A 24,010-nucleotide genomic window follows, 5' to 3' on the forward strand; every position below is an offset into this window, starting at 1 on the left:
CATCTGAACTGCCTTAATTAAATAAGCTTGGGTCAATATGTCAGACTGCAAGAAGACAAGTTATATGTCTTTTTTTGCAGTGTATGTATAAAAGTAGTAATAAATAATACATATACTATGAGATATAATTGAAAACACTAATTGTAATGGAGGAGTATGTTGCAGTTGCATTGTTTTATTTTGTTTACAATGAATGAGATGGTGTTTTGAGTCAGTTTTGTCACATAATAACCAATCTAACTCTTTCACTCATAACATCATTACTCCTTTGTTGATGCAGGGTCACATTAAAACAGAAATCTGCTTTGCACTGTCAGCCACTCTTTGTCAAGTCCTGTTATCTGCTGTGAGCTAGGAACCATCTCTTCTCATATTTGCATTCACTTCACTGACATGTGTATGAGACAACACTTAGACCCTGATCTTCTGTAAGGAGGCGAGACATTTTTAAGCACTGTTCAAATCTGCCAATCAAGTCACTCAGTTAATACTGTCACAGAAAGGGCTACTTCAATTTAAACCTGAATGTTAATATCCCTGTTTTGATATTATACATTAGGAAAACTATGCCTTTCAAATGAATGCATTCCCTTTTGAGTTTCTTGGCATTTTCTCTCAATATCCCTATAAACCTTTATCTGTTTTATTGGATATTTTACTACAGACTTTCCAAAAATTAGCACATCTCTTTAAAGATGAAGAAACGAGACACATATTATTAAAGTTTAAAGCTCTACAAATAAAATCTGAGAATTGTGGTGTGGCCACTACTCTGACACCATTTAATAAAACCACTAAACCACTTTAGAATTCACTAAAATACTACCTGAAGTCCATTTATATGTAATTCATAATCAGTAGCTCTAAAGAAGGCCTCATAAATTTGTTAGGGAACTTTAGCAACCATATTGCAATATTATGACTTCTATTCTAAATCATGTATGTGGTGGGATAAAAAAATTTTTTTTACATAATTTCCACAATGAAACATTATAGAGCCAGTGTAATGTTGCATGAATTATTTGAACAACTGGCAGCTCTAGACCAGAGGATTTTAATGGGGGTTATTTTTAAGTACTTGTCAAAGTAAATTAAAAAGCTTTCATAAAATAAATTTATTTTCCTTCAATTTTAAGCAGGTGAATTAGATGAACTGCCTAAGGAATTAATATATTTGCTGTTATAATAGGACAATCCGATACAATGCACTTCAAGTAGGGTAATGGAGTTGTTTTTGTTATCTTTTTTAAATGAATAATCGGATTCCATTGGCAAATTGTCTTATTTATCTGCTTATATCAAGGGAAATGCACATAACTGAACACAAAAATAGCAACAACAAAAAAAAAAACTTTTGCAGCATTTCTTTTCAGTACAGGGGCCATGGTGTGTTCTTTAGGGCACTGGTCCCTGGCCTTGGCAGGTAGCCGCTCACACTGAGCCCGATTCTGCTGGAGGTTTCTTCCTGTTAAAAGGGAGTTTTTCCTCTCCACTGTCACTGCAAGCATGCTTAGTGTAAGGGATTGCATTTGAGTCAATGAGTCAATGCAATCAACTGGTTTTCCTTAGATAGAAAACTTTGAATCAATTTGACTGTATGATCTGGTGAAATGTAAAGTGCCTTGAGATGACATGTGTTGTGAATTGGCGCTATAGAAGTCAACTGAATTGAATTGTTGGCTCCTGTCTGGAATCACCCATTCTTTGAATGGAGAAGCGGGTCATAACTGATGCAAAGGTGGATGGAACTTAATACAAGAAAATATCTCCCGAATGCCTGATAAAGACTGTAAAACCTTTTGCCCTCGGGCAGAGCGCCATCCATCCATCGATCCATCCATCCATCCATCGATCCATCCATCCATCCATCCATCCATCCATCCATCCATCCATCCATCCATCCATCCATCCATCCATCCATCCATTTTCTTTCATCTTATCCCAAGCGGGGTTGGAAGGGCTGCTGGTGCCTATCTCAAGCTGTCTACGGGTGAGAGGCGGGGTACACAACATAACCTTGTTGCACCAAACTACTGTAGGCCTACTACAAAGTCTCTCTCCCGCCAATCTGACTGAGATTGAATTGTTTTACAGAGAATAAGAAAGTATTTTGGTCAATGGGGCATTTGAGTCAGGGGCCATAAGGGGTCAGTTCCCCTTGCTGACTTTGTCCTGGCCACTGTTTTAAAGACATAATTCTAAATAAAAGATACAGGGATAATGAACTTTATTGGCCATGACAAATGTAGATTAGAAGTAAATAGAATCTGTATTTAACTCATGCTTTGGAGCAGTCTAAAGAGCAGTGGTTAACTTGAAGGACCCAGGCGTCTGGCAATAGCTCAGGGAGACAGTGTGGGCTTCTGGAAGCCACCTCAGTGTTTCACCCCCCGATGCTGGTCATACTGGCCCGTTTTATTTTGTTTTACCTTGACAGTTTTATTTTAATACTCATTTAAAATTAAAGGTAGTGTATTTTTAGCTTCAGCCATGTCGAGGTTGGACCACCCTTTAAAGCAGGGGTTTGCAAACTGCAACTCCAAACCTTTTTTTTTTTTTTTTTTGCAACGTGAATACATATGAAAAAGTAAAGAATATAAATTATTTTGCAAATAACTGTATATACTATTTGCTGTGTGGAAAAACGCATAATATAAAAAAAAATACTTAGTTGCTTTTATGGAATTACAGGGTTCTGCGTAAGTCAAAAAATATATGTAAACTAACCTTGTGCAGCGTTTTGGAAAGATATTTTAATTTTGAGAAAGATTTGATCCATCCAGGTCAGGACAGGACAGGTCAGGACAGGGGAAGTGTTGTTTTATTGTCTGCCTGCTGGGCGCCGTGGGGCGGTGAAACAGAAATGCCCCGCCCCCCTGCCTGCTGCTGAACACGGAACTCAACGCACCGCTGCTGCATCTCTGAGGAGGAACGCGGTTTAAACGTTATCTCAACTAAGAATACCTCATTATAGCTGTACCGACAGGTGTGTGGTCGTCTTTAATGTAAGTTATACTGTAAATTCATTGCTATAAAACCGGTTTTTTAAAGAATAGTGTTGTTAGCCTGTCAGTAAAAATAGCAGCTATCAATACTAATGCGTTCACCCTGAAGCTAGCAGGCGTTAGCTGCGAAAGATGACAGATAAATGAACAGATTAATAAACCTGAGCCATAACAAGGCTTAGTTAATATCTTTTTTTTCAGAAAGCTATTGCTTATAAGTTGTACTCGTGATTTAAACAACTATAATGGTTTCTCTCTTCAGACTGCTGCTATATACGTCAACTTCAGGCTAAAAACAAACCAGCGAGGTTCCTATTTATCAGCAGAGTAAATGGGACTTCACGATTTGCTGTGGAATATATATATAAAAATACTGTAAAATCACAAATTAATCATGTTTTTAATCTTTGCTATTGCTGATAATGTTAAAGACATATCTTCCCTGGCGAGATGGTTAAATTTAGAACAATACCTGGCTTTGTTTACCTTTGTTTATTAAGAATCTACATTTAAAAAGACCTGGAGCTGTCACCTTATTTTTTCTGATTGCTAATGGCAGAATATTATGGCCACTATTCCTTCTCCTGTTTGCTGGTGGGATAAAAAACACACTTAAAACTGAAACTCCAGTCTGGAGAAAGGGAAGGCCAAGACAGAGGATTAAAGTTAGTTTAACTAGGGTCAAATCATAACCAAAGGAGTGTGTGAGAACAACTTCAAATCAACCCTCTCAGTATTCCAGGTCTGCAGGGTTTTATGGAGGTCTTATGGAGAATCATGGTTGGACTAACAGTCAAGCTGCTGGAGCTACTGGTGAAGAAGTTAATGCTGGTTTTGATGGAAAGGTGTAAGAATGCACAGTTTGACATGTGAGCATCAATCAGATCTGAACCAATAAATTGAAAAGGAAAGTTTATTCATATTGCAGTGCTGTATGATGAAACAAAGTTGTAGTGGCATAGAGGAAACCCAAATATAGAAAATAAAAGTGAAACATTGAAACACAAAAAAAAAAAATAATGGATGATAATATTAATAATAATTGAACTTATTGATCTCACATTGGAGAAATGTATCTCTGCATTTAAGCCATCCACTTTGGGGAGCAGTGGGCTGCCATTGTGTGGTGCTAGGGGAGCAGTGTGGGGTTAAGGGTCAACTGATGAAGAAGATGGAATAGAAGTTAAACTAGAAACTTAAATTCTACTGTTTAAATAGCACAGTCAAAGGCAGCTCTAAACAGATGTATTTTTAATCTCAGTTTAAAGCAAATTAGGGTTTTACCTAGGGCTGCAACAACGAATCGATAAAATCGATAAAAATCGACTTTTAAAACCGCTGGCAACAAATTTCATCATCGATTAGTTGTGTCGCGCGATTAATGCGTCATCCGCCGCGCCGTCATCACTGCCTCTTGCCTGAAAGAGGAAGNCCCTTTAAAGCAGGGGTTTGCAAACTGCAACTCCAAACCTTTTTTTTTTTTTTTTTTGCAACGTGAATACATATGAAAAAGTAAAGAATATAAATTATTTTGCAAATAACTGTATATACTATTTGCTGTGTGGAAAAACGCATAATATAAAAAAAAATACTTAGTTGCTTTTATGGAATTACAGGGTTCTGCGTAAGTCAAAAAATATATGTAAACTAACCTTGTGCAGCGTTTTGGAAAGATATTTTAATTTTGAGAAAGATTTGATCCATCCAGGTCAGGACAGGACAGGTCAGGACAGGGGAAGTGTTGTTTTATTGTCTGCCTGCTGGGCGCCGTGGGGCGGTGAGACAGAAATGCCCCGCCCCCCTGCCTGCTGCTGAACACGGAACTCAACGCACCGCTGCTGCATCTCTGAGGAGGAACGCGGTTTAAACGTTATCTCAACTAAGAATACCTCATTATAGCTGTACCGACAGGTGTGTGGTCGTCTTTAATGTAAGTTATACTGTAAATTCATTGCTATAAAACCGGTTTTTTAAAGAATAGTGTTGTTAGCCTGTCAGTAAAAATAGCAGCTATCAATACTAATGCGTTCACCCTGAAGCTAGCAGGCGTTAGCTGCGAAAGATGACAGATAAATGAACAGATTAATAAACCTGAGCCATAACAAGGCTTAGTTAATATCTTTTTTTTCAGAAAGCTATTGCTTATAAGTTGTACTCGTGATTTAAACAACTATAATGGTTTCTCTCTTCAGACTGCTGCTATATACGTCAACTTCAGGCTAAAAACAAACCAGCGAGGTTCCTATTTATCAGCAGAGTAAATGGGACTTCACGATTTGCTGTGGAATATATATATAAAAATACTGTAAAATCACAAATTAATCATGTTTTTAATCTTTGCTATTGCTGATAATGTTAAAGACATATCTTCCCTGGCGAGATGGTTAAATTTAGAACAATACCTGGCTTTGTTTACCTTTGTTTATTAAGAATCTACATTTAAAAAGACCTGGAGCTGTCACCTTATTTTTTCTGATTGCTAATGGCAGAATATTATGGCCACTATTCCTTCTCCTGTTTGCTGGTGGGATAAAAAACACACTTAAAACTGAAACTCCAGTCTGGAGAAAGGGAAGGCCAAGACAGAGGATTAAAGTTAGTTTAACTAGGGTCAAATCATAACCAAAGGAGTGTGTGAGAACAACTTCAAATCAACCCTCTCAGTATTCCAGGTCTGCAGGGTTTTATGGAGGTCTTATGGAGAATCATGGTTGGACTAACAGTCAAGCTGCTGGAGCTACTGGTGAAGAAGTTAATGCTGGTTTTGATGGAAAGGTGTAAGAATGCACAGTTTGACATGTGAGCATCAATCAGATCTGAACCAATAAATTGAAAAGGAAAGTTTATTCATATTGCAGTGCTGTATGAGGAAACAAAGTTGTAGTGGCATAGAGGAAACCCAAATATAGAAAATAAAAGTGAAACATTGAAACACACAAAAAAAAAATTAATGGATGATAATATTAATAATAATTGAACTTATTGATCTCACATTGGAGAAATGTATCTCTGCATTTAAGCCATCCCCTTTGGGGAGCAGTGGGCTGCCATTGTGTGGTGCCAGGGGAGCAGTGTGGGGTGAAGGGTCAACTAATGAAGAAGATAGAAAGGAAGTTAAACTAGAAACTTAAATTCTACTGTTTAAATAGCACAGTCAAAGGCAACTCTAAACAGATGTATTTTTAATCTCAGTTTAAAGCAAATTAGGGTTTTACCGCTTATATGACTTTCTGGAAGCTTATTCCAGATTTCTGGAATATAGGAATTAAACATTGCTTTGCTGTTTTTTGGTTTGTGGTTCCAGGGAAACGAAGCATATTAGAGCCAGAAGACCTTAGAGGTCTGGCTGGTAGATTCACTGATAGCAAGTCTTTAATGTGTTTTGCAGTGTAGCCATTCAGAGATTTAGAAACTAACAGACGTATTTTAAAGTCAGTGTAGACTTTAGAACTGGGTTTATGTGCTCCACCTTCTTTGTTTGAGTGAGAATCTGTGCAGCTGCAACCTAATGAGCCCAAATCACTACATTTGCTATCCATTGTTAATGTTTTCTTGAATTTGTTAATACATGTTTATTTTTGTTCAGTTTTAGATTTGTGTAACATGTATTACTATTGTGTTTTAATAATCAAAATGGAGGGAGAGAAAGCAATACCAGTCTACAGAATCTGCCCCCTAATAATCTGCATCATATATGGTGGATCGGTTAGACTGATGTCAAATTATTCAGGATCCGCTTTAAAAAACCTTTTATCTGTCGATCTTAAGTCATGTTCCAACATTTAATAAATGAAAGTTTCTTTTAAACATCATTGTGTTTGTAGAAATTGATGCATGGGATCAATCTAGCAATTCCTTCTTTTTTTGTAGGATAGTTGAGATATTTTTTTCCAAGGCCAATGCTTGTATTAATTGAATAGTGAATACATTACAATGTTTTCACAAAAGCACAATCAATATTAGCCAGTAGAGGCCTGATTGGCTCATTAATCAGGCTGAATCACATTTTCTCCTTGCTTGTGTACAGATTTAACTTATGTTGAGTTGGACAGTCAGAGATGACTCTTTGGGGGTTACTACACTGTCCTCCTGGATATCACCTGTGATTACCCCAATGTCTATGATGTCCTTTATTAAAATAAACGTTGCTTAGACTTTGCAATATTTGGGCTCAGCCTCTTGGAAATTTGTTTTTGGTCAGTTCCTTAGCTGCCAATACATCAGCAAAGTTTGAAATGATTTTTAATTGGTGTAGCCATTAAGCACAGATGGTTTGTTATGAAGCATCGTCTTGGCTTGTTTAGCCACCTTCAAAGCATTCTTGCCGAGGGATTGGCTAAACCATCTGTCTGCCACTATAGCAGCTCAGTTTCTACAAGATCAAAAAAAGGAACAGATGGTTAAAACGTCTATTTGTTCCCTCTTAATGTGGAGATTCTCAGCATTTTCTAATAATTAGTGCTACAAAGAAAACCAGGCATTGTTGACCCACCCTTGACTGCTTGCGTAGGATGATGCCGCAATGGTTGAGGAGCGTTAGCTGAGCCCTAGACTAGGTCAGCTTTGTCCTAATCATGATGCGAGGAATCCAGCTGTGCATGCTTTGCTTCTACATGAATTACATCTGTCCAGCTGTTTGGGTCTTAGAAGGAGAATTTCTCCCAGAGAGAAGCAAGAAGTAGAGTTCCTTTATATTAGAGTGAATAACAAATTTTGGGTAATTTTACAGTTTTTAGTCTTGATGGTGCATTATTCTATTGTAGAATTATTAGTAAAACTCAGTGAGATGTTTTATAACCTGTACAAAGAAGGTTACAGTATTGTTTGGGTCATAATAAATGTTTTTTTGGCCAAGGATTCATCCCTAGTTTGACAGCTGCATGTTCAATTTAAATCTTTGGTCTAAATTCATCTGTTTTTTGGGAGTTTTGAACTATGACTGGAATGATCCCCATTTGTTTTAGCTTTGTAAAGATTTTTCTCAGAACTGTCACAAAAAATTGATAAAATCTGTTTTGAAATTCATTGGAAAATAGGAAGGTTTTGGACTTACAATATCTTCATTAAATCTGAGACAGATCCTTTTATATTGAGTAATGAATTATTGAAATATTCATAAACTGATTAAGTATTCCGTTAATCGTTAACTAGAGTCTGTAGATTCTGAAAATAAATACCAAAATATACCCTAATTCCATATTTTTATATAAGGAAAAATAATATTTTATATCGTATGACTGACTTTATATAAAATAGCTTGATACATGTACTGGTGGCACTTCTTAGTTTTGAAGTATTTAATTATTAGGAAACAAAGCCATCTGATTTGTCTGTGTTTTTTTTTTTTGGTGATTTTACCTGCCAATTAATCATGTCAAGGGGAAACTGTCTGATTACAGCTCCTGGCTGATTGATTGGGGCTTATCTACATCTTAAGCGTATAAACAAGGGATGTTGTGTCTTTTAAGGACCTGTCTTGGTACTGCTGATTATAAGACCGATGTACATGGTGGTCTTTCTCATGTTTTTTTGATCAGCTGTTCAGAGTTGGATTTATTTCCAAAATATTGTTTCCATGTTTTCCTTTCCCATCATGATCAACAAGATAATTCCATTATTACCAGTGACTCACACTTACCTTTAATTTTTGAAGATGCCCTTCCTCTTTTCCAGTTTATCCTCTCCAAATTGTGATTGGTTTGTTTGATATCTTCCTAAGTCCTCTTTTTTTTAATCTGAATCATATCGCACATCAAGTTTTAAAACTCCTACTTGTTTTTGGTCTGTAAATACAAAAATTAATGGCTGGTTCACTGATTACCTTTATTTTGAATTTAGCAAAAAGAGACGGTATGTTTCCATAATTGAGAGTAATCGTTTAATCCCCTTATCCTTTGCTGTAATGAAAATACTACATCAAGCAGCAACATTGTTTTCTTTATTATTAATGTTTGTTGCATTTCTTGTTGACTTGGATGAAGATTTGTACAAATAAGTTTTAGAAGCTTTAAAAATTCCATAGACAATTAAAAGTTAAATTCATGAAGTCAGGCCCCAATGAAAAGGAGAAATAGGTAAGGATCCTTTTTCATAAGGATCCTATGTCTTGCTTTTTAAGCTCCTTGAGTGAGCCACTAGTATCAGCTCACGCAGTCCACTGGATCAATCCATTCAACTCAAGCAGATTGCATGCCAAACAGCAGTCTGTGGACCAACCAACTTCTTCCATCTCCACTCCACCACCAGTTTCAGGCCTGGGGGGAAACATCCCTGTTCTCTATTCTTGTTCATGCATATCAAACAAAATTCAGTGCTAACGTTTCCTGCCGAGGTCTGAGCGCCAAAGACTAAAGTAATTGTGTCAATAAAATTCTTCTAATTTCCTTTTTCTTTCCGTATGAGTTTTTCCAGATTGAAATGCCCTTGAATAATTTTTTTTCCAGTGTTCATTATGGCAGGACTGCTATTGTATGAAAAAGGGATTACTTTTAGCTTGGATCCATGGATCTCCATGCTAGGTGCTACTCTACCTTTCTGTGTGACTGCAAATCCACTGTAAACACATTGCTGTCACCCAAAGGGCTATAAGGAGAAAGTTAGAGTTTCAACTCTTATGTGTGACAAGACCAGAAAATGAGGGCCCCTATGATTTGGAAATGAATTTTTAGCATTGCAATTTAAATGCAAATCCAGTTAATTGTTCAACCCTACAAAGAGCTGTTTGGAGTGCTATAGCAGCTAATGGATTGCAAGTGTTGTGAGCATGCATTTTACAGAGCAATATAATGTCTAGCCAGGTGGACAGTTACATGGCTGCACGTTATCACACTGGACACAAATGACATTCTCCAAAAATGCTAAAGGTCACAGAATGACAAAGAGGGGATAGTAGAAAATATGCATATATCTCAGCTGATATCATTACCATAGAATTCTCTAGCGGTTTGCCATGAATAGATGTTTTCGTCACGCAGCCTTTATCTAAGCGAGGTTTCCTTCAGCCTTCAGTTTTTTAAGCTACTGAAAGCTACAAGAGGCGTGCTCGGTGTCCGTTTTCTCTGATTAATCAGTTTGACAGTTGATGCCTGAATTGTGACATTAACAGTTGGTTGATTTAGGCCTCTATGATGTTAACTCCTCCAGCCCGTAGTTTAAAATGCTCCCATATGGGACCTCCAGGCGCACTGCTGCAGAACTCTGCTTAATTGTTAATCATCTTTCCGTGACAGGACTTAAGAGACAGCCCCGCTCAAAATGGATTCTGGAGCTTAGCTGCAGCAGTAGAAATTAGTTTCAGCATTGCTCTGAGTTAAAGGAGGATTCTAGGATATTTATGCACTGATTTGATAATGTCTGGCTTTGCCTCTTGTGCATTGTAAAGGCAGTTTCAGAAAGTGAACTGCTCATTGCATTTAGTGTATTTATTTATTTTCCTGCTAAGACCTTTCAGAGCTTGGCTTTGGTTCTAATTGAAGTAATTGTTCTCATAAATATTTACTGAATAAGCAATCGTGTGAAAATATTATAGGCTATTTACTTGACTGTAGAGTCCAGTAGAAAACAACAAAAGTCTATCGGCCTGAAAGAAGACGTGTATGAGCCATAAGAAGTACAGAAGAGGCACTTGAGGTAAACGGATATATGTTTGGTTCTGATTATTTGTAAAAATGTACTTTAGGGGCTAAGATGTAAGTGTAAGACATAACCTAACAGGCTTATACGTGCCTTTAGTCTGTGTGGCTCAACTACTCAGGTTTTGTTGTGTTCAACTTCCACATTAAGCTAAATAAACACATAATATGGTCTATATAATAGACTAACGCCAGTGTGTTTTATACCACCTGGGAAAAACAAAACTTAAAGAAAAGATGTCCTCCTGCTTCATAAACTGTGCCCTTAGTGAGGTACACCCAGCTTTGGTCTTCCTGTAATGTTGCTTCTTTCTCACATTGATGACTGTGTGCTTCATGATGGACAGTTGCAACCAGCTAACATTAAGGTTGGTTTATGCTCATCAATGTTCTATCTGTAATGTTGCCAGCACAGCATTTGCAGCATTATTTTCTCGGCAGCTTTCCCACGCTCTGCCCAATACTCCAGTATATGCAGGGGTTTCAAACTCAAGTTCTGGAGGCCCGGTATCCTGCAAGATAGATCCATGATCCCACACGCCTGGATCAAATGGCTTAATTACCTCCTCAGCATCTAGTCACGTTCTACACAGTTCTACTGACGATGATCTGATTTAGGTGTGTTGAAGCAGAGTTGCATCTAAAAGGTGTAGGATACCCGGGGTTCTGTCAGATGAGAATACCCGGTCAGACCAGTATACACAGTCAATACCCAGTTATCCCTTTAGTTTATCCCCGTTTATACCTTTAGTTTTGTATGAAAAATTTTAAACTACCTCGACGGGAGTGTATCCCTTTAGTCATGGATAAAAAAACTATTTACTTACTCACTTTTTGGTGTTTTTTTTAAGCGAATGGAGATCTGACCTTAAATTGTTTTTTTTGTGTATATATCTAAAGGGATAAACGCACGTAGAGGTAGTTTAAATTCAAATTTTCATAAAAAACTAAAGAGGTAAACGCAAATCTGACGTCTTGCACATGCGTATTGACTATGGGTATGCTGGTCTGATGAAGTATGCTGTTCCAACAGAACACCGGCCCTCCTGGGCTGGAGTTTGACATCTGTTCTTTAGGGGCAGACTGCCATGACAGTTACTTCTTTCCAAAAGGTGGTCCACAATGTGAGGACTTTGGGGGAACATATGAGCCAGTTCATAAGATGTCAGTAGATGTTCATATTTGCAGAGCCCTGCCATTAGGAGCTGTTCCTTGTCTGCCATATTGTTCTGCGGTAGATGGTCCGTGTAGTAACAGACTTTTTTAAGAGTAGTGGTTCATAAAACGTGGGCTTTATAAAGGGGTGTTTGTGCTATAATCAAACTGCATAAATGTGGGACATTCACTTTAGTGCAAAGCATGCAGTTAAAAGTGAATGTAACCCTGACTATATAATAACTGTATACATGTGTTTTTTTGAAATCTGTCAATCTAATCACACCTTGAGTGACCACTGTATTCTCTCCCTGCAGCATGTTCCGCTTGCGGGCTCTGGCCGCAGTTTCAGTGGGGCTGACCCAGCTGTCCCGCCGCTGTCACAGTGGGGCAGTCGGGGGTTCTGGCAGAAGGAGGCTGATGCTGGCCGCTCTGGCTGGTGTGACTGGTGTGTCTGCGAGTGCTGGACTTCTTTGGCAAAGGTAATCCACTTAGTCTCAGGTTTGCCCTTCTATGCTGATAGAAATGTAGGCGTGTCCAGCCTCAACTGAATTGCGGTGAAAGCTAAAACTCTGGGGACAGAGAACGAGCTGCAGCAGGAGTGATTGATGGACCCTCTGTACGTTTGAGACTGATGGGATGAGACTGTTCCAGACCTTCACCTCGCACTTCATTCTCCTCGTGTCACATTAATTTGAATTATTTAGCCTGTCCTAGACAGAGCATGCGATTTATTATTATTGTTCCAATTTTCAGTTGAGTCACAGAAATATGGTTAAGAGAGACTTTGCCAAGATAAACCCCAGTTCATTCTGCAGAACTGCTAAAAACCTGAGCAGAACATTATCTTAATTTTTCATATTTGCCATACTTCTCGTTAAGCTGCAAAAATAAACTCTGTTCTCCTCTCATAATTCTGTTTAAATTACTAAAGTATGGAGACAAATTGCAATACATAATCATGCGTGATGGCATAAAAAGTCCTGCCAGTATTAAGATTTATTTCTCATGTGTTTCATTTGCTTTCTTCCTAAACAACAGAGCATATGCTGATGCAGGACCCTCTGTTCAACACCCTGAACAAACGGCTGGAGAGGAAGCCGATTTTGCGAGGGACTCTGAAAAAATGGTGGAGTCCAGCAGTGGAGATGAGGGAGCCCAAGATGAAGGCGAAGAGGGGAAAAAAAAGAAACCACGCTCAGGATTTCGTGACCGCAAGGTAATCAATAAACTATCGGCTTGCAGCTGTTCAGTCACTCACTAGAACTGCGCCCAATAATCAATGAGCAATATGCAAATACTGGTGCATTTTGAACAACATTTACAGTGATATATGGAGGTAATCGGTGTGCATTTCCACTGTCATAAACAGCAGAAATGTATTACCCTGAGGGTTTTATAGCTTTTAATTAGGCATCAGATGAGAAAGGTAAAACAGAAGGAGATTTTCTTGCCAAATAAACACCTGCCTTTGCTTAGCTTATTATTATAAAAATGACTGAGGAGGAAGACTATAAGCAATAGAAGCCAGTTATTTTTTTTTTCTGTGAAATATGGGCCCATTTGACTGAATTATAACTGCAGATGTGAACATTGTGTAGTCAGGCCTTCATCTGCAGCAGCAGAAAACTTGGCAGACAGAAGTCTATGCTCTTAATGTTCTTGAACATATAGATTTTCAATATATGCAGGGAAGAGTACATAAACCTTAAACTAGTTTGATAGGGTTGTTTCTTTTGTGTTGCGCTGCAAACTATTTAAATCTAATACTATTTTTTTCTTAAAATGTGTATTTGTTTTCTTGAATTGAGCAGCTAAGTTAGACACTTTTCCAATGGAATAAGATGATTGTCATTTAGAACAAGAAAAAAGTGCCTAATATTTAATTATCTTATTTTTTTGCAAGGGTAACAAAATTATTATTATTATTTATCTACTCAATTGAAGGGCAAATACACTTATGTTAACAAATTTTTAGATAATTTTTGCAGTGTGAGAATGTGGTCTGGATATTTTAATGATTGGCTTTTTGTTTTTCTGCATTTAAGCTGTTAAAGGTTGCTTTCAAACTTTTGGTCATTACTGTCTCCCATGTAGCACCATGTTTTTTTTTATTAGAAAATGTTTTAACCTTCTATATCTTTACTCAGATATGTGGAATTACTGAGCCTCATTTCCAATGCAAAGACGTGCCCTAAATCTCAGTGTTATTATGTTGAGTCCATGTTTTGTAAATGCAGTAGCTTAAAGTACGCAAGAACTGTTGCTCACATTCTGCTGCACAGGCCTTTCTCAGGTCTTTTTTTCAGATGTGCTGCAGCTATAATTTTTTTTTTAATGCTCAGAAATACAGAATGTTTGTTTTCTTCCAAATTCCTCTGTGCCCTTGGAGAACAGCCCCTTATTCAGAACTGACCAAGGTAAAACTCTCGAGCTGTAACTAGCTAAAAGTACCAGGGTGAATTATTGATGGGGAGTTTTTGCTGAAAGTTTTATCTCCAAACTAACCGTGAAGCTTGTTTTTTCTTTTTACAGATGCAAGTCATGTTTTTCCCTCAGAGCTTTTGAGGAGCTTCTGATAACAACTGTTTTGCTGATATCTGATTAAGATGATGTTACGCATATTTGCAATTCTACCAGGTTCCTACAGTCCTTAAGTAGGATGTACCACAACGCTCTGGGTTTGTCAGTGGATATAGCTACCTTACCCATCACTGTAAATGGTATGCTAGGGGCTGACTTGCCTTTGTTGAGTGTAAGGCAGTATACTCACTGGATGGCATCCTCAGGCAATTCTTCTTACAGTAATTTGCTGTAACTTTGGCCCATTCCTCCTATAAGAATTGGTGTAATCCAGTCCGATTCGAAGGCTCATTCACCCTTACACACACTCTTAGCTTCTCACACTTTGAGACAGAGCTGAGCACTTTGTAAATGCCTCCCCAGAACATTGACCAGGTCACTCCTTCATATTTTGCAACTAATTTAGAACTTTACTGGCCATTTGGAAGACATATTACTACCAAAGCTTCAACTTTTTGTCTGATATATCGAGATGTTTCTTCACTACGTTGACGTAGTTTTGTTTCTTACTGATGCCATTTATTTTGTGGAAGACATCAGTCCTTACTACAGCAAAACACACCACATGTTTCTTCTATTCCCATACCATTTCTATTTTTCTGATATATCTCCACGGTCATGCTGTCTCAAATCACCAAGTAAAGACATGACAAGATTCAGCTAATGTTGAACTATAAATGTTGAAATATATGGGATAAAAACTGGAAAAGAAAAACGATTAATATATTTAGAGTCAAAAATAATTGCTTCCTGTTAACCCAAACTTCAGTTTTTTTGCTCAGAATTTGTTTCAGTTATGAGCCTCAAAAAAAATGTATGTGTGCTATTCTTCTACCACCCTCAGTCATGAATGAATTCAAACACATAAAAAAAACATCTAAATAAATAAAAAATATTTTGTTGATTTTGGATAACCTCTCTGTGTATTTAATCCTTTGCAATAAATCTTTAATGTTAAAGGTTGCTGAAATGTTAGGACTGAAAAACAGCTGAGCCTGATACCATAAGACTGATTAAATTCAACAGCATTACAAGTGAAGCAGAAAATAACACCTCTTTACTTGATCTGTGTCTGTTTACCTTTTTCACAAAATGGCTTTAACCAAATAGAACATATCGACATTCTGAAATACCTGAAGCTCTAAAACATGTTGTACTTTTCCGCAGGGAGTAGCTGTAGTAAACATATTTTTCTGTGTCATATGAAAAGATCACTTGGCTTCTAAACACACAGCTCTCTGTCAGTTTTCCAGCAATTCAGCATCTGTTTTCAAACACTCTGCTGAAAGTGGATGGTGCCTACAAACACTAGATGTGACTAATACTGTATGTGTAACAGAACTGAATAAATTAGTTTCCTGTTTTCAGAATCAGCAGGGCTAGTCATTGAAGCTGATAGTCCTGCTTGTGGGGTTGCAATAACTCGCCGGCCTTCGCTCATTTGTGGCTGTCAGTCATTCTGACCCTTAGAGAACCAACTTCCTGTTTTGATTGTGTTGCCTCAGTTAAAAGGTTAATATACCTCTCAATTGGAGCGGGCGTCTAACTTCTGGCTCCTTTACTCTGATTCATCATTCGCTCTCCCTGCACTCCAAACTCCTTTCTGTGTACAGTATGTGTTATAACTTTGATCTTAATGTTTCCCAGTTATGTAAGGATTTGCATTGTTTTGTTTTTTTTAATCCCTTGAACCTTACCATCACCTAAAATTACACATTTCACTTGACTGAGATCTTTTCTAATTTTTTTTTTTTTTAACAGAAATTTGTGGCCTGTAGAGCATCTTTGCTTATAGAGCATTCCTCTCCAAATCTTTCCAAATATTCTTAAAAAGAAATTTTACTGAGCTGTTCTCCAACAGATAAATATACCATTAAAAAACCAGCTCCAGCTGAATATGGTGGATAACTGGAGGATGAACTCCAAACACACTCAGTCTTTTATTGCCTTTAACAGATTTTCAATCAGAAATAACTTGTTTTACTTTATTATCTTGCTTTCCTGTTTTTAATTAAGTTAAAGAAAAATAATATAAAATAATATAAAACTTGGATCACAATACATTTCTTAATATTGCTTGACAGATATACCGTGTTTTCCATACTATAAGCCGCTACTTTTTTCCCACGCTTTGAACCATGCAGCTTTTCTGTGGATTTTTCCTAACTGCCAGGGGAGAGAAATCAAAGTATGAAATGAAAAAATAAGGGACTAATTTTCATTTAGCATAAGAACATGCTAGCAGTAGGCACAATGGAGAAAAAATATCCAGAATTCACACATTTTGACTTGCATTTGCCGCAATAAAGCCTCTGAACCAATGAAGAGACTGGGCTTAACTTCTGCAGAGCTAAAATAATGAGCTAATGAAGCCCCATATTTCAATAGAAGCTCTTACTGCTGCTTGCCAACAAGCTAACGGGAGCTAGCATTTTTCTTCGTCCCTACTCCAGGGGCTTTATGTAGAGCTCCCCCTACAGGTTTGGTGGGGGAAAGTTCAGTAGATATCTGCGGTTATAGCCTGGTGTGGCTCATATATATATATATATATATATATATATATATATATATATATATATATATATATATATATATATATATATGTGTGTATGTTTCCATTGTTTTGTTTTTTTGTTGTTCTTTTTTTCTATATTGGTGGCGGCTTTTTGTGAGGTGCGTTCTATATTCCGGAAAATAAAAGCCTCAGAAGAACTGACAAAGACAGCAACAACCTGGACCTTGTCAGACCAGATAGTTTTCTTCTAATTTTTTTCTCCCTTCGTGGTTTATGGCTAACTTTAGTAGACTTCTTTGGAAATTCTAGCAATATTGGCTTTTTTTCCTGAAAAGACGTCAAGTTAACAGGTTTTTTGCTTAAATGGTTGGCCACGTCTGTGCAGGTTTGCAGTGGTGCTTGATGGCTTTTTGTTTTCAAATTATGATTTGGATGAAGCTCCGGGAGAAGAGAGCTCGACATATTGTCCTGTAATTTAATCCAGAACTTCCTCCATCGCTTGTCTGGTGAATTTTCCACTCATCATAATGTTTTATCTTCATCACTGTTCCCTTACCAATGACTTCTCTAACTACTTTTCTGCTCAAACGGCTTGTGGCTAATTTTGCCTTTTGATTGCTTGGCAGGTGATGGAGTATGAGAACAGAATCAGAGCGTACTCGACTCCAGACAAGATTTTCCGCTACTTCGCCACACTGAAGGTCATCAACGAGCATGGAGACGCAGAGGTTTACATGACACCCCAGGACTTCATCCGCTCCATCACACCCAATGAGAAGCAGCCTGAGAGTAAGTTTCTCTGCTTCGTCTTTGGATGGTAGCATGTTTCTATCAACAGTCCAACATTTAGATTTACTTCCTCTAGTTTCATTGTAACCTGTTCAAATGAATATAAAGAGTATTTCAGAGCTAAATTAGATATTTAGACAGAAATATACACATTCAACATACTGTAAAGCAGAGTGATTGTTACTATGAACATTGCTCTTCTGCCTTAAAGCAAACCTGTTTTAAAATGGGGTTAAAGATGTTCTAAATAGATTTTTTTGTAAATACACACTAAGTCGAATACTGTAGATTATCTTTTCACTGCATCTACCCTTCAGCTTTTCAGTTAGATTTAGGTCTAGGGGCTGAGATGTAAAAGATTCCTCCATTATTTGGCCGCATTTTTTTCAATCATTATATGATGACATTTGTATATATGTTTTGGTACAGTTTAGCAGATTATTACTTAAGGTGTCATTGTATTTCAAATAAGTCCGCTTCATGTACTCTTGACAAAGTTCCCAGGTCCTTTTAGAGCAGACAGAGTACGAGAGTGGATGAGGTGCCTCTCTACAGATTCCTCTTTTGTTTTATGATGTACCCAAACAGACAGTTTGTTGCCAAAAACCCAATTTTCATCTCACGGTAGGAGAGGAATGACATTTTCCTGGCTGGCCTTCCAGTAAACCGATTGGCAGTGGAATGGCCTTTAATTATTGTTATGGCGGCTCGGTCTTTGCTGCTCTTCTCTAATCGCTTGGCTTTACCTTTGCACATCAGACTCCTCTTGGAGGGAATACTGATATCAAGAACGTCCTTGTGAAAGTTACAGCTGAACTTTACTTTACATATATATAGCTCACTGCAGTTTTCCTTTGGAGCTGTCGATGTCACTGCCAATAAAATGTCACCTTGTTCAGCAACTGGTAGATGAAGAAGAATCTATGAAAGTATAATCGTGTTATTTTAAACTCAAACTATTTGGTTTTATTTCAAATTCTTTTTTAATTGTTTCCGGACTCCCATGCTGCCCTACCCTGTGTGACTAACCCCACCCACAGGAAGCTACAGTAACGGGGAGGTAGCCTGCACCCGCCAGACCTCCTCTACTGACAGGGTCTCCTTTCTTCTTTCCAAATGAACATTATTGGGATAGAAATGGCCGAGATAAATCAGCTTATCTGGGAGCTTCTGAGACTACCCTGAGCCTTAATATTTGGTGTTATGGCAAAATAAGCTAGGTCCCTGTCCATCCTTTTTTTGACACAGCTAAACATTTTAACTGCTAAACAATCACCCTAAAAAATAAAGTGTACATCAGACGTGTTTATTTTCTTAACTGAGGTGCTTTTTCCCCCACTGACTCAACTGTATTAAAGTTTAATATTAAGCATTTCTAAATATTTGGTTGCAATGTTACAACTGCACCATAATAGTGAACTAATATAAAGGCTGTTTTTGTGCATCTTTCCTAATAAAAGTCAAGGAGGCTGTATAAGCGTTCCTTAATGGCTTCCCCTTTTCCATGCTTGCCCCATTAAGCTACAGGAACTCTTTACAAAAACTCTGTGGCAGCTCTTCATATAAAGGCACCTATAGCTGTGAGCATCTCAGGGGGCAGGTGGAAGGTTGGATGTCAGGGAATAACAACACAGCAGTTGCTTTATCAATTAGCCGGCCGAACCCAGAGCAGATATCAGGCGTCCATTGGACACCCAGACAGAGATTTGATCTTCACCCATGGAACCTTGTGAATGCATGGGGGGTTAACATGACATTTACATGTCTAAGCAGCAGACATGTTTTTCATTCAATGCTAAAAAAAAAATAATAATAATCTGCTTGATATGATTGACATGTTGTTAGTTAGATGTGCATCACAAGTTTAATGTTGAATTCACCTAATGTGAGGAATGTTACCTTTGAGGCAATGATTCACAATTAATAAGAACTTATTATAGCCTGACACCTTTACACCGACCTTCCTCACTCAGCTCACCACCTTCATCTTTTAATCACCTTCAAGGCTACTTCTAGCCTGGCCCTTTATTAAACTTTAAAGGCTGGATCTAGGGCCTTTCCTCTGTGGTTTGTGGTGTCTAAGCTCTCTAAAGACTAGAACAGGCCATAGTTTACTGAGCTTCATAAAAATGAACTATTTCTCTCTTGCTTCCTTTGACCCATCAAACAGATCTACTTTAAACTTTGCACTGTATTGTGTAAGCTGTATTGTGCTTTTATTTTATTTTTTTTAGCAGTAGAATGTTTTTTTGTCTGTTTAACTAAAGATAAGATTTTGATTTTATATGAAGGCTAAACTAAGATTTACTGGATAAATTAAGTGCTTTGCAAAAGTACTAATACCTCATTTGGTCACTTTGCAACCACAAATTTTAATGTATATCATTGGGAGTCTTTTTGATGGATAAACACAAACAGACTATCAGTCCCTGTTTTTTTTTGTTTTTGTTTTTTAGTAAACTATTATTTTGACTTGATTATTTGTGTATTTATTATTATTTGAAATCACAAACTCAATTCAACCAGTTACCTTAAGACACCTCCTAATCTGTAAATTAAGGTGATCTGTGAGTGAAGTAATCCCAGTATCAATTTGCTGTTCAGTAAAAACTCCAAATTTTTATCTTAACAGTAGTGAACAAGTTTAACCAGGGTTTGGTTATAAGATAACAGCAAAACAGCCATGATTTGAACATCTCATAGACCTTAGTTCAAATCCCTAATCTGAAAATGTAAACATTTTCACACAACTGCAATCCTACCAAGATATTAGCCTCCATAATCCAGAGCATTATTCAGAGATGCAGATAACAGGTCCTTGGTAAATTGGAGGATCTGCTGAGATGAAGATGACCATTGGAAATTTTCCACAAGCTTGGTAGGGAAAGATTAAAGTCAAAGGTGTCATGGTCAAACAAAATAAAAATAAACAATAACAAAGTATAGCTTTTTGGTCTCCTTCCACAGTGCTATGTTGACCAGAAAATTATTAGGAGCATGCTATGCCCAGATGTTAGTGAAGCTGTGGGATATAAGTGTGTATATGTATATATATATTTATATATTAGTTAATTAAATTCTCTAAACATACAGACATTCTTTTGACTGAAGTATTTCATGATTTGATGGCCTACATTTTAATCTAATTGAGAATTTTTGGCAACACCTACAAAGCTGATGCTCATAGTCGACCTTTGTCATTCTGACTGGGTTAGAGCTTCGGTCTCTAGAGCAAAGCTGGTTGAGACCTACCCTAAAAATAGGAGACTTGTTTTATGCAAACTAGTACAGCTGAGAGCTGAATGCGAGCCACTCTTCTCTAAAACACAATATGGGTTTTACTTCACAGTAATGCATGACTTTGTGTTTAAACAAAAAGTCTTGGTAAAATGTTCTGAGGTTTGTGGTTGTAGAGCATATCTGAAACAGGTCAAATGGTATCAGTGCAGGATCTGTACATTTCTGACCACATTCATTCTGAACTCGGCACCTAAAGCTCTAAATTCTGCACATCTTTGTTTCTTTATCGGTGACTAACAACATCCAGCAGATAAATATGACAGGCTGCAAAATATTTTGTTAACGTGGTTTAGGGGATTTTTAAAATCTTTTTTTGGTTCAATTAGTTATATCCTGAATATTTCGTTTTATTTTTTCAGTGATACTTAAAACCTTAATATAAATTCTCCTATTTGTCATCCAAAGCACTCTGTAATATGTGAGCATGAGGATAGTAAACTCTAAATGCAGATGACTGTTTACCTAAAAGAATTGGAGCAGTGGAAATGGGTTGTTAATGGCTGTCATCCATCTCTATCGGGGTCATTGATTTAAGGAGGTTCAGTAATGACACAGAATCATCTCCTAGCTTTAAGCTTTACATAACTCTCTGCCCCCTGTGAGAATAACTAGTCTCCTTAATATCTGCTTTAAGACTCTTCCTGCTAATTTGCATATCTTTGTTTAATGTGTCATCCTCAGATCTTGGCCTGGATCAGTTCCTAGTGAAGCGCTACGATGGGAAGGTAAGAAAGGGGGGTCTGGTTTTTCAGGGGGGGATACAGTTAAGTCGGCAAAGGTTGTAACTATCAAGCTATCAAGGTTTATCTGGCTTGCATTTTATTTCAATTTTTGCACTAATATACATTTTTATTCAGATCATTAATATGAAATATGCTGGTAAATATTCTCAGTCATCCAAGTCATAGTCAAAAAAGTTAAAAAAACAATTAATTGGACTTTGTTTCCAAGTTTGAAGATGTTTTGCTTCCCATCCAGAAAGCTTTTTAATTCAAATGTCAGAAATAACGTTAAGTTGCTTTGCAAACAAAGCCTTGTTTTTGCGTAGACAACATGCAAATTGAAACGGACGAACATGTCCACCCCGTTTCAACGGGCGTCATTTGGCTTCTTCTGTTAAGCTCTAATGCCCCATATCTGTCTGTCAACACTATTTTGAATTGAAAAAGCTTCCTGGATGGGAAGCGAAACATCTTCAAACTTGGAAACAAAGTCCATTGGATTATTTTAATTTTTTTGGAATTAACATGAAAACTACTTAATTACCACCTAAATGTCATGTATTTGTTTGGAAAACAGCTTTCATCTTTCAGTTCTTTATTTTTCTCCACATTTGTAAAAGACTTCAGAGATTTATGTGAGAAATTTTAACATTTTGTTAAAAATTTTAGAAGTTCATCTTAAAGCTCACTAAACTATAGACTTAAATAATGAACTATAAATATAGGTTTGACAATATAATATTTAATGTGTATTTTAAAAAACAAGCCCTATAAAAACTCATCCTGTGATGATACCAATAAACTAACCAGGCTGTGTTTTCTACAATAGGAATCAACAAATATCGCTCTAATTGTTACTTTACACTATTATGATGCACATTGCACATACAATGACATATTGTTTTAGTGCAACCTTTTTATTTATTATAGGTATTGGTACTACATTTTTTCTCTTTGTTACAACAGCAAACTTAAATTCATTGTAGTGGGGTATTATCAGCTAGCACCAAGTATTATATCATACTAAAATGGAGGATATGCAGGATGCAGCGTTTTTAAAATTAAAAACAAATAAATCTTAGTAAATTCTAACTGGAAAAAAAATTATGAAAATCCATCCATGACTGTTTGTTATTTTTTAAAACAGACTAACCAACATAATCTGCTTGGCAGAGATTTTTAACTTCAGAGATCACTCAGCTTAGCTGTGTGTGATTAAGCCTTATTTTTTTTTTCTTTTATTATCTAACATGAGTAAACACCAGGGTGACTCTGGAGGAGATACAAAGTTCTTAGCTCAGTTTCTTAGCTGGAAAATTTAATTTAATCTATTTGTTGAAGACTAGCCCATAGAAGTCCTTCAAAAAAAGCTAGAATAGACCTGTTAGCAGTTTACACAAGTCATACAGGGGAAATGGTAAAGAAAAGAGTTCAGATGAAACCTAAATTTAACTTCATTTTGACAATATGCAGTACTCCTTGTGTGGTAGAAAATGAAAAGTCCCTGAACATGAAGTGAAACGTCACAGTGGTAACATCAGATTGTGGGAATGATTATCTTCAACGGGGGCTGAGAGGCTGGTTAGAGTTGCTGGGAACTCAGCAAAACTGGAATAATAGCTGTTAGAGGGTAGAAAACACCCAGGAGCGGTGCAGAGGTTCACCTTCAAGCTGGGTAGTGGCAGTAGACATACAGCCAGAGTTAAAATAAAATGGTTTAGATCAGTGATTCTCTTCGCCGGTCCTTGAACTCCACTAGGTTTTTTCCTTCTTCAGCAATCCCCATTTAAAGTAAATGGGTGCTTCCTCATCTTCTAATGGCACAATGAGAAGATAATGCAATCATTTGAATCAGTTTTGCTGGAGCAGATAAACATCTAAATATGAAGGACAGTTTGAGCAGAGTATTGGTCCTGGAAACTGTTTTAGTTTAAAGCATAATAATTGTTTTTTATTGGGTCTAGACAAAGCCCAGAGAAACTATTATAAAACTGTGGCAAGACCTCAAAGTTAATATATATGTCGTTTATATGTCATCGACTAAACTTACTGTTTTAATAAGAATGGGGGGGAAGTGTCTGTCTATAGATGTGCAAAAATTTAAAAACCAAACCCCTAAAAGCTGCAGCTGACCAATCTAACTTTTCAGATTTTTTTAATAGAATAGAAAATCCTTTTATTTTTGCACAATAGGGAAATTCTGGTTTTTACAGCAGCAAAATGATTATAGAAAAAAATGTTATACATATATGGACCCTAGAAAAATATATAAGAAAACATACTAGTGAAAAGTTAAAGGATAAACAATAA

The 24,010-nt window shown here is 37.0% G+C and overlaps 1 protein-coding gene across 7 annotated transcripts in view; it reads left to right on the forward strand.

Moving 5' to 3' along the window:
* The first annotated feature begins 2,923 nt into the window (after positions 1 to 2,923).
* The window catches only part of micu1 (mitochondrial calcium uptake 1), a 49,377-nt gene continuing 28,290 nt past the window's right edge, over positions 2,924 to 24,010 (forward strand). For 4 of the 7 annotated variants that reach the window (XM_015402889.1, XM_015402893.1, XM_015402894.1 and 1 more), the window contains exons 1-5: positions 4,804 to 4,935; positions 12,109 to 12,273; positions 12,833 to 13,010; positions 17,516 to 17,678; positions 21,660 to 21,703. In XM_015402889.1, coding sequence (XP_015258375.1) covers positions 12,110 to 12,273; positions 12,833 to 13,010; positions 17,516 to 17,678; positions 21,660 to 21,703 — 549 coding nt within the window. In that variant the 5' untranslated portion in view covers positions 4,804 to 4,935; position 12,109. Of the gene's footprint in view, positions 3,006 to 4,803; positions 4,936 to 12,108; positions 12,274 to 12,832; positions 13,011 to 17,515; positions 17,679 to 21,659; positions 21,704 to 24,010 lie in introns of those variants that run through there. The other 3 variants (XM_015402890.1, XM_015402892.1, XM_015402891.1) reach the window with 3 other exon arrangements.

This window comes from Cyprinodon variegatus, unplaced genomic scaffold (assembly GCF_000732505.1).
Source record: "Cyprinodon variegatus isolate N-32 unplaced genomic scaffold, C_variegatus-1.0 Scaffold1406, whole genome shotgun sequence".
NCBI classification, from domain to species: domain Eukaryota; kingdom Metazoa; phylum Chordata; class Actinopteri; order Cyprinodontiformes; family Cyprinodontidae; genus Cyprinodon; species Cyprinodon variegatus.